General features: G+C 45.2%; 1 protein-coding gene across 5 annotated transcripts in view; it reads left to right on the top strand.

Moving 5' to 3' along the window:
- The window catches only part of Klhl29 (kelch-like family member 29), a 304,134-nt gene that overhangs the window by 76,394 nt on the left and 218,376 nt on the right, over positions 1–9,364 (top strand). For 4 of the 5 annotated variants that reach the window (NM_001106713.3, XM_006239857.5, XM_039111920.2 and 1 more), the window contains exon 2: positions 6,247–6,354. The exons of the other annotated variant lie outside the window; for it this stretch is intronic. Coding sequence is in view for 2 of the 4 variants with exons in the window: in XM_006239857.5 (XP_006239919.1) it covers positions 6,247–6,354 (108 nt within the window). In the remaining 2 variants the exon portion in view is untranslated. The remainder of the gene's footprint in view (positions 1–6,246; positions 6,355–9,364) is intronic. 5 annotated transcript variants of the gene reach the window in all.

Genomic DNA, 9,364 nt, shown 5'->3' with positions numbered 1-9,364 from the left:
GTGGGTAAAAATTGGTTCCTGGAGTAGGGAGAGGGTGAAAAATTTCTCACACATCAATGGCTTCTGGCTCCAAAGCACTCTGACAAAAATCTTCCTCTTCAGAACTTAATTCCTCTTATTAGGAAGAATTTAAATGTCATTTAACTCAACTTTTGTCTTGTGGGGCGGAGGATGGTAATGAAGAGACTGAATGGGGAACGCTGGGTTAATCATCTTACTGATTGCAAAGAACTGAAGAAGGTGTTGACAAGCCTGAAGCAGGTGGAGAAGGGGAGCTTTGAGGCAGGGCGAGGTCACCTAACCTAACCAGGCTTTTGGGAGCTGAGTGGGGTGTAGATTCACCATGGGCTGACTGAAATGAGGGTGGTCCCTCCCACCTTTACTCTCCTTTTATTCAGTCAGGGGGACAACTGTGCAGCCAGCATAGAGCCCCGCCTAGGATCCTTAGTGACAGGTCCGTCCTCCTCCAGAGCAAAGGTATATAAATACCCAGAGTCCCAGTCCTGTCTCCCTATTGACTCTCTGTGAGACTTGGGATGTCTCTTATTTGTCGAGAGCCTCTGTTCCCTCACTTGTAGAATGGGAGATAATAAAAGTACTCGGTTCATCAACCTGTTAGAAGGTAAAGGAGAAAAATGCGTGGGAGTTGGGTTTTGCAAACCTCGAGCATCGTGGAAATTTTGCTATATCTCTAAACAAGCAGCATGGCCCCAGTAGACACAAGCTTGCTTTAAGGAATATATGTCCACAATAAAGCTCTCCAGGCAGGGCCCTGCTAGCAGTTGAAAACAAGTCAGTCATGGATCTCATCAGTGGCCAACTCTGGACCTTAATGGAAATGGGAAATCTCTGTGTGGTGCCGGGCGGACTTTCAGAGCGAGCTCTGTCTTTGCATCTCCACTCTCCACTCTCCGTCCTAAAAGCAGAGCCTTCCGGACCCCTCGGCCCAGTGAACTGTTGTGAACTTAATGGATAAACCTGATGCTTACTTTTGTATTGGCGAGACGCCTGCAGGCTTTGGTGAGCCCATGGTTGATATTATTAATGGATGGCCTGTTTTTCCGTTTTCTTGAAAGAAAGCAAGTATGAATGAGCGTTCCCTCTACGGGATGTGTTTGGAGTGGATGTCTGAGCCTCATGCCAAGGCTGCTGGGGAACCCTGCATCCAGGCTGGCAGGAGGTAGGCTTGAGGCTACTTTGCTCCTTCCAGCTTATAGCCTCCAGCTCCTTTCCTTTGCTTTCCAAGGAAGAGGGAATCTCTGTTCCCCAGCCAGCCGAAGGGTGTTGGACTGCTGAGTGCTAGAACCATAATTGGGGTGCATGGTCAAGAGTCAGGCATAGCTGCTGTCTGATCCTGTATCAAACTGGAGACTCCCTAATTGGTTTCTCTTCTCTGCAGGCAGTTTCTCTCCCCCCACCCTCCCCCCACCAAAAAAAAAAGAAAAGAAAAAACCATGGTGTCTTTTATAGAGATGTTAAAAACTCCTAGGGCCCTTGTTTATAATTCTCTCGGCTATCAGTTTGGTTCATGTCAGGAATCATCTGGACTCACAGATTTTGAGTTAAAACGGTTTCCTGACTTAAATTTTGAAATCTTTTCAGCATTTAACCCAGCAGCCCATTCTGGTTCTTGTTTTCATAAATGGTCTTTGTCTTGTCAAAGTCAGTCTCCTCTGCTGAGTACCCTGAGATGTGGAGGTTACAGAGCTCATTTGCAAGCAGTGACATTACCTGGTGTGGTTTTTAAAGAGAACCCTCTGTCCTTTTGTCTTCTTAATGTCATTTTTGTTAAGACTTGAAATTGTCCCCTAGTAGTTCAATTAACAGAAGAGAAGGGATCAATTTCACCTGAAATAACCGGGATCAAGTCCCCAAGTGAGGTATTACTATTCTGCTCCCTGCGACTTCTTAGAATCTACCCTGAGACTTTCCCCAGGCCGTGATCCTCTGAAACTGAAGGGTTTAAAAGTGTTGATTTTTGGATCAGAATTCTTACCAGAGCTAGACATAGTGGTGCACTTCTTGAAAACTCAGCACTCAGGAAGCAGAGACAGGAGGATCTCTGTGAGTTCGAGTCCAGCTAGTTCTATATAGCAAGCTCTGGGACATCTTTGTGTGGAGAGACTGTGTTTAAAACAACGAAATATTACTAGAAAAGGGATATCCACTTTTTAATTTATTATTTTGTAATTAAAATCACACCACATCATTTTCTTCCTTCCCCTTCCTTCCTTCACTCCCTCTCAAAATCAAAGCCTCCTTCTTTAAACATGCGCGCGCACGCACACACACACACACACACACACACACACAAGCACACACAAGTACACACACACAAGCACACACACACACAAGCACACACACACAAGCACACAATGCCTAAATATATAAATCAACCTGCTCTATCCTTTTAGCGTTACTCATATGATGTATATGATATGATGGCCAAGCATGTGGTACTAATAACCAATTGGGGGGCTCGTCCCTGGAAAAGAGTCATTCTTCTTCTCAGAATCCCTTAGTTTCCTGTGGTTCTTTGTCTATGAGTAGTAGGGCCCTGTGGGATTTCTCCCTTTACATGTTAGCCTGTCTGTTGGGGCGTTGTTGTTCAGATTTTAAGCAGCCATATTGTTGAGGTGTCATGAGTGAGGCCTCCCTGTCATTTCTAGGAGACACAATCTCACAACAGACTTCCTAGTCCTCACAAGGTCTCAGCCTCCTCTTCTGTAAAGCTCCTCAAGCCTTAGGTCGGGCACTGTGCTGTACATGTGTCAGACAGGCTGAGCACTCCACGTTGACTTGTTCTCTGCATTTTAACCCGTTGTGGTTTTCCATAACCGTCTCCATATGCTTCAATGAGAAATTTCTTTGATGAGGGGTGAGAGCTATACTTACCTGCGGTCTAAGGATACATACTTAGGATGCAGTCAGGAATTAGCTCGTTAAGTACGGTGGTGGTAATAGTTTCTCCTCTAAGATCCCCAGCCTTATTGGCCCAGGTTGGTTGGCTAGATTTCTAGTGCCAGCCAGGTTTGCCCTCTTGTTAAGTACCATTGGTTAGTGCCAAGAGATGAGCATCACTATTGCATCCTTAGGGCTAACGCACCGTGCCAGCCATCGTTGTGGTCCGTAAGCATAGAGATAGGTTTCTGATCATTGAAACTGGGTTTCCTAATAACTTAAAATCATTTTCCATGCCAAGTAGCTCATTAAGGCAGAATATGCATGGGCGAGTGGGTATAATTTGTAGACCATCTAAGAAGAAAAGCCTTACCATCTGTTGTGTGCTGCTGTGTCATGGGTGCCAAGGACCTGAGAGTTGAGTATTAAGGTACTATCTGTTTTCAGATTCAGATCTGACTGTAGGACATGGAGGTTGGATGGGACGAAAAGCAGCAAGGAAGGAAAGATATGACTAGATAAATAGCACCACAAAGCAGATTGGGACTAGATATAAGTTAAGAACAGTTAAACTGCCCGTAAGGGAGGAGTACCCAGTGGGAATGGGCCAAAGCTTCATGACTTGGGAGCTCCTTGCTGGGGACATGGAATGACTGGCCACCCTATCAAGCGGGGACAGTGCTCATGAGAAGTCCAAGAGCTCATAAAGCATGTTCTCTAGTTTGAGAAACAAGAAGTGGATTCATAGGAATTAAATAACTTACGGGTATCATGAAACCATGTGGTTATATAAAGAATCCCCATTGTATAGTCGTTTGTTTAATCCTCTCCAAAAGTAACAAATAGGTTCAAATGTGTCATTTGAAGAGAGTCAAACAAAGGAACAGATCACAGAAGCATAGATATGGTATAAAGATACAGCAGTACAATATCTCAACCCTAATGAACATTGACGTAATCACTCTCTATAAGCTGCAGGTAGGAATGGAAGGTAGCTATTACTGACCTCTCCCTTGTATACCATTGTCCCCTTCATCTGAGGGATACAGATAGCATTTGAAGACAGATACAACAGGGTCAAGGCCAACCCATACCCAGCTTCTTACTGATATCCACATAGGTTGAACCTAGCAAGAGTCATAGGATATCAGAGCCATAGTGATACCCAATATAGATCAGGTGTGCTTCAAAGGACCCAAAGCAGGTGGTAGGGTGAGGAACTGACCTGAATGGATAGAATGGCTCCTGCACACTAGCAAATGGGTCATTTTTTATCAGGAAAAGAAGCCTGCTTTGCATGTGGCTTAATCCGTTCCTCACAAGTGGTGTCGAACACAATAAGATTAGGAACATAGGGCCATTGTTGTAAGAGTATGTCAGAGACTGTTCTCTTAGGCCTTCCTCACTACTGCTCCGTGACCTCCTGTCTGGCCTGTGCCACATTCATTCAGGTACAAACTGGTACATGAGTATTGTCTGGCTGGAATGACATGAACCTACCTGGATGGAGAAGAAGAAAAATCAGATAATTGGATTTCTAAGAGATCTTTCTCAGGTGTCTGGGAGTCAGGGTTCTTGTGCTTTTAATGAACAGCCTTTACAGTGGCCTACAAGTCCCTCCACAATCAGAATAGCCAGCTTCCAGAAGATGTTTGGAATGTCCCAGTCACAGAGACTTTCTCACTGATCTTAGAACCACGTCCCAGTTCCCAAAGCCCTTTGCGCTAGCTCTTCCCTCTGTCCTAGACTCCTTTGTGACACATTCCCCACTCCCTTCCAATATGTACATAATGTCGTACGCTATGATGTTGACACACTCTACTGAAATTAGACAGTGGTCCCCACGTAGCAACATGTTCCACTTCATCCCTATAAATAGTACTCACCTCCTTCTAATGCAATTTTCGCCTATTATGTTCATTGTTTCTTGTTTGTTTCTTCCCACTAGGCTGCAGACTCCATGAGACTAGTGATATTTCTTTTGTTCTGTTCATTCATGAATTTCCATTGCCTAGAACATGGCCTAAATGCTGTAGATGCTTGTCAGTAATTGAATGACTGAGAAATGAATGAATGAATGAATGATGAATGAATGAATGAATGAGGTTCTTGAGAACCTAAAATCAGTGTGACCACTATCTTTTAGACTTCTCTCTTCACCAACACCTATCTGCTGAGGATCTTTCCCAGAAATTCATTGATCTTCCAATCACCATTGTTGCCAATACCTTGTGGCTGGAGTGATCGATGTCTCTGCATGCGTCACACTGGCTTGGTGGAGGAAATGTATTCACGACTTTGGCTCAGTGTCAAAATTAAATGGTGACCTTGGCTCACTTTGCCTCCCCACAGAGGTTATTTCTTAATCATAAAGGGAACACTCTGTCCTTGGGAAAAGTAATATTTCTGCCACCTTCAGCTTTCAAAAGGCTATTTGATATGGCTCACGGGTGTCCCTGTCAGAGCCCGCTGAAAAAGCTTAGGTAGAGAGGATCAGCAAATGACCTGTCGTGTCGTCAGATGCTGGCCATGAGGTGAGATTCGTTTACAATAACTTATTTACCTGTCCAAATCCTTCATACCACATTAAAGCCTTCTCCTGCTAGCTAGGACCCTGGAGTGCTAAGAGGAAAAAGGAAAATCAATTGCTAATGATATATTCCATTAAAAAAATATATTGATTCCCAGGTAATGACGGTCCTGTGCTTTCGTAGGGAGGATGCCATTTCCCATCATGGCGATGGCTTTCTCATATATTACGTTTGAAAAGAGTGAACAAGGAATCACTCTTCCTTCCCATAATAGATAGCCTCTTTCTAGTAGGTATTAAATCTATATTTAAAACATTTCTCTCTAGGGATTCCATTCTTCGCCTCCTCAAGGTCTTCTTCCCCCGTTGTCTAAAAGAAGTAATGATTTGTTATTGTAATTCCAGACGTTACGGCCTTTTTCAGCATTAGATTGAAGACCAAATTTCTTGCAGTCTCCCATCTTGAACAGCTTTGTAGGGATTGGGTGGGCAACAGTGCGATCATTCTTACTTATGTCCTGCTAATGGCTCCGTGGTGGAGATTAGAACTAGCCTGCTTGGAAGATGGGGAAGATGACGGGGTACTGCTCACTGTACCCCGTCATCTGTGTATGCTACAGTAGGGTTTGGTACTCTTGTTCAAGAGCGTCCACAGGAGGAGGGGTCAGCATCATGGAAAAACTTGAGGTAGAGACAAGCATCCATTAAGGGTGTATGGGGGGATCATCTATGAACTCAAAGTTGATAGTTCACAAAAAAATGATAGTTGTTCCCCACCCCAACCCCATTCTTTTCCCCTCTCTCTCCCTCTCCAGACTGTCTGGCTTCCCCACTATGCCCATGCTTTGCTAAGTGCTGGTGGCCGTCGAAGTTTTTGCATCCTGGGGACGAATCCTGAGCTTACCAGAGACGGACGGCGCAAGGTAAGTCTCTGCTTAACCATTCTGGGATGAGAGAGCCATCTCACGTGGACAAAGCCGGGTGTCTGTCCTCATGCTGAAGGGCTGGGGAAGAGGGCAATGGAACTGTTCACTTACTTAACGGTCGATGAGGGTTTTACCATGAATCACAGGTGCCCAGGGCTCCCTCAGCCATCTTGGCCTCAACCAGATCTTGAGTGTCTGGTAGGGAGAAAGATCTGGAGGTGACCAGCAGCTACATGACCTTAAAAAACCAAAAACTGTTCCTCTTCTGGTTGGAAAAGTTCAACTCTTACAGTTCAGTTTTTTTGTTACTAAAATGTATTATTAGGCATCATGAAAATATTGTGTTTTGAGAGATCATCTCTAAGAGCTGAGGGCAGCTCATTGGCAGAAGGAAGTCTTAGAATACACAAGGCCCCAAATTCAACCTCCAACACCAAAAATCCATACATGTATCTGTGTACATAGTCATATAGAGAAAAACCTAAAGTCATATAAATGATACAATTGTATTTTATGGAGAGTAACATTTTGCTGTCTCTTTTTTTCTCATGTACATACATAAAATGTGCACATATGTCTGCGTGTCCACATACATGGAATCACCCCGTACCCACTACTACTTAGTGTTTTGACTCAAGAGTATGTTAAAATAGCATTTTATCTCAGGGATCAGAAATCTATATCACTTATTAAAGCTTCTTATGCTAGGGATATAATAATTGAGTATATATACACATATTACATATACATTGCCTACTTAATGCCCTAGAAATAGACTTCTAAGATATTTTGAACCAACTACTGGAGCAGCACCACAAAATACATTTCTGAGAACATACTTTGCATAGCATTTATGTCCTGATGTTAAATTTAGAGAGATCTGTCCTGACATTTAGATTCAGGACTGTCAATCCAGGTGTTGTGTGTGTGTAGGGGTGGGGGGTGACCTACCTGACGAGAGCATGGATCTTACGCAAAGCAACTTCAGCTTTGTTCTTTCAGCTTCAAACAAGCCAGCAAAGGGAGCCAGTAATGGAGCCTGCAACTGGACTTGCCCACACTCACACATCTGCTACCACTAAAGGGGAAGACCCTAGCCTGCAATGAAGGAGGATGAGGGTGGGGTGGGAGTGAAGGGCTTCAGGATAGCTAAGGCTCACCTGAACTAGCCTCATGTTCTTGGGCACCTCTGACCTTACAGCATCTGCCTAGGATTAGCAGATACTCTGCGCTTACCTTCAAGCATCAGGCTAGCAAGGGTTCCTTCCCCGGCAAGATTCTCTGTTGGTCAGTGACTGTTGGTCCGTTGCCTTGGAACTCAGTGACAGTGTGATTGGAGATAATAGTCTGGGATTCATCACAGAGACAGATAAAAACATGTGTTTCTATGATCCCAGGTTACAGGTACCAGAGATGGCAATCAGGAAGTTAGAGGAAGCTACAGGCTGGGCCTGGATCAGATGCCACCATAAAGGTGCCCACCATCCAACTATGCCTCCAGCAGTTGCCTCCTAGTAATGTAGAAGGCATAGCACAGAGAAGAACTGATGGGCTCCTGACCCAGAGAGCTGGTAGACTGTTGCCATGAATCTAATACAACCTCTGACTTGGATTTGGGGTGGAGGGACTGTCTGGTCTATAGTCCTAGACCTCGGGGGATGTTTTGCTCATGTGGCTGTTAGGTCAGTGGAGTGTGGGGTTTGGGAACCATCTCCTTCCCAGCAAACAGAAGGATAAGAAATAAATTTGGAGGTACACTTCACCATAGGACAGATTTCATTGGGTTATTCTGCACTGTTCGTGTGCCAGGAAAGAGGTGATTGAGGAGGCCCTGGAGTAGTGATTTTGGTTCCTTAAATGATTGCCCTTAGCTTGGTTCTTCTTATACACTGTTGCCATTACAGGTTGGCATGGAACTTGGATTTTCCCCAACTTTGGGCAAACATGAATAGATTTGGGATGGGGATGGAGGTTGATCTGACAGTTCTTGCTAGGCCTACCAGATAGAGTCCACTTTTGAGGGCTTTAGTGTCTGCATGCCCCAGACTGATATCCCTGTAGTGGGTATTTATCTGGCCTACCATTAGTCCGTTCTGAAGGGTAGGAACCGTGTCGATTGCCATTCTGAAATTTATGTCTTTCCACATCTCGCCAACACCAACTCTGCCCACTAGCCAGGACTGTCCCTCTGAGTACCCACCATATATGGGCCCAGAACCGCATATGTTCTTTATTCCTGATCATAATACTCGCTCATACTCCCGAAGATAGGAGACGATGAAGCTCAGTGTGGCCCCTGTTGACCGGCAGAAGCATCTCTGAACCAGTTTACTGAGTCCTGTTACAAAGCAGGCCAGTTCAGGAGCAATGTGAGGAGAGCGGCTGCCTGACCTCTGAAGTCAGATGGAAATTACCCAAGTAAGAGTAAAAAGTCCCAGGAATGGTGACAGAGGAATCTGCCCTCTGTGCTGGAGAGCTGGAGAATCAAGGATGTGCAGAACTGAAGACTAGGTTAAGAGTGGTAGGAACAGACCTCTGAGCTCTGGAGCGGTTGGAAAGCCAAAGCCAGTCTCCTTGGCACTGAGAACACCCTGTACCTCTGTCACTGAGGCTGTGCAACCACCCCATACAGTCAGTCCTTTCCCCAACCAGTAAAATCCCCGCATATCCTATACCTTCAAGGTCACAACCCCTGCCTGGGTGAGTGGAAGCTGTCCACGTGCGGGCTCTGGGTGTCCATACTTACTACAGTTCACATCTCCTGAGTTGATTGTGTAGATGCCCTCTGACCAAGCTCGGTCCTCTGCCAGCCTCCACTCCCCACTTAGGTGAGCCTTGTTTCCCTGAGGTCCCCGGTTCTTCCTCTCCTGTTCTGACTCCTTACCCAGCTCTGTTAGACCTCTGTGGTCCCTACCTCAAGGATGGGCCATGAAGACATCCCAGTACTGCTCTGGCCACCATATATGCTCAGTCATTCCCGCTTGCTTTTGCTGTCTTTCCTGGCCCA

This window comes from Rattus norvegicus, chromosome 6 (assembly GCF_036323735.1).
Source record: "Rattus norvegicus strain BN/NHsdMcwi chromosome 6, GRCr8, whole genome shotgun sequence".
NCBI lineage: Eukaryota > Metazoa > Chordata > Mammalia > Rodentia > Muridae > Rattus > Rattus norvegicus.
Note: the sequence above shows the minus strand (reverse complement) of the source record. Positions and strands in the feature narration are given on the sequence as shown.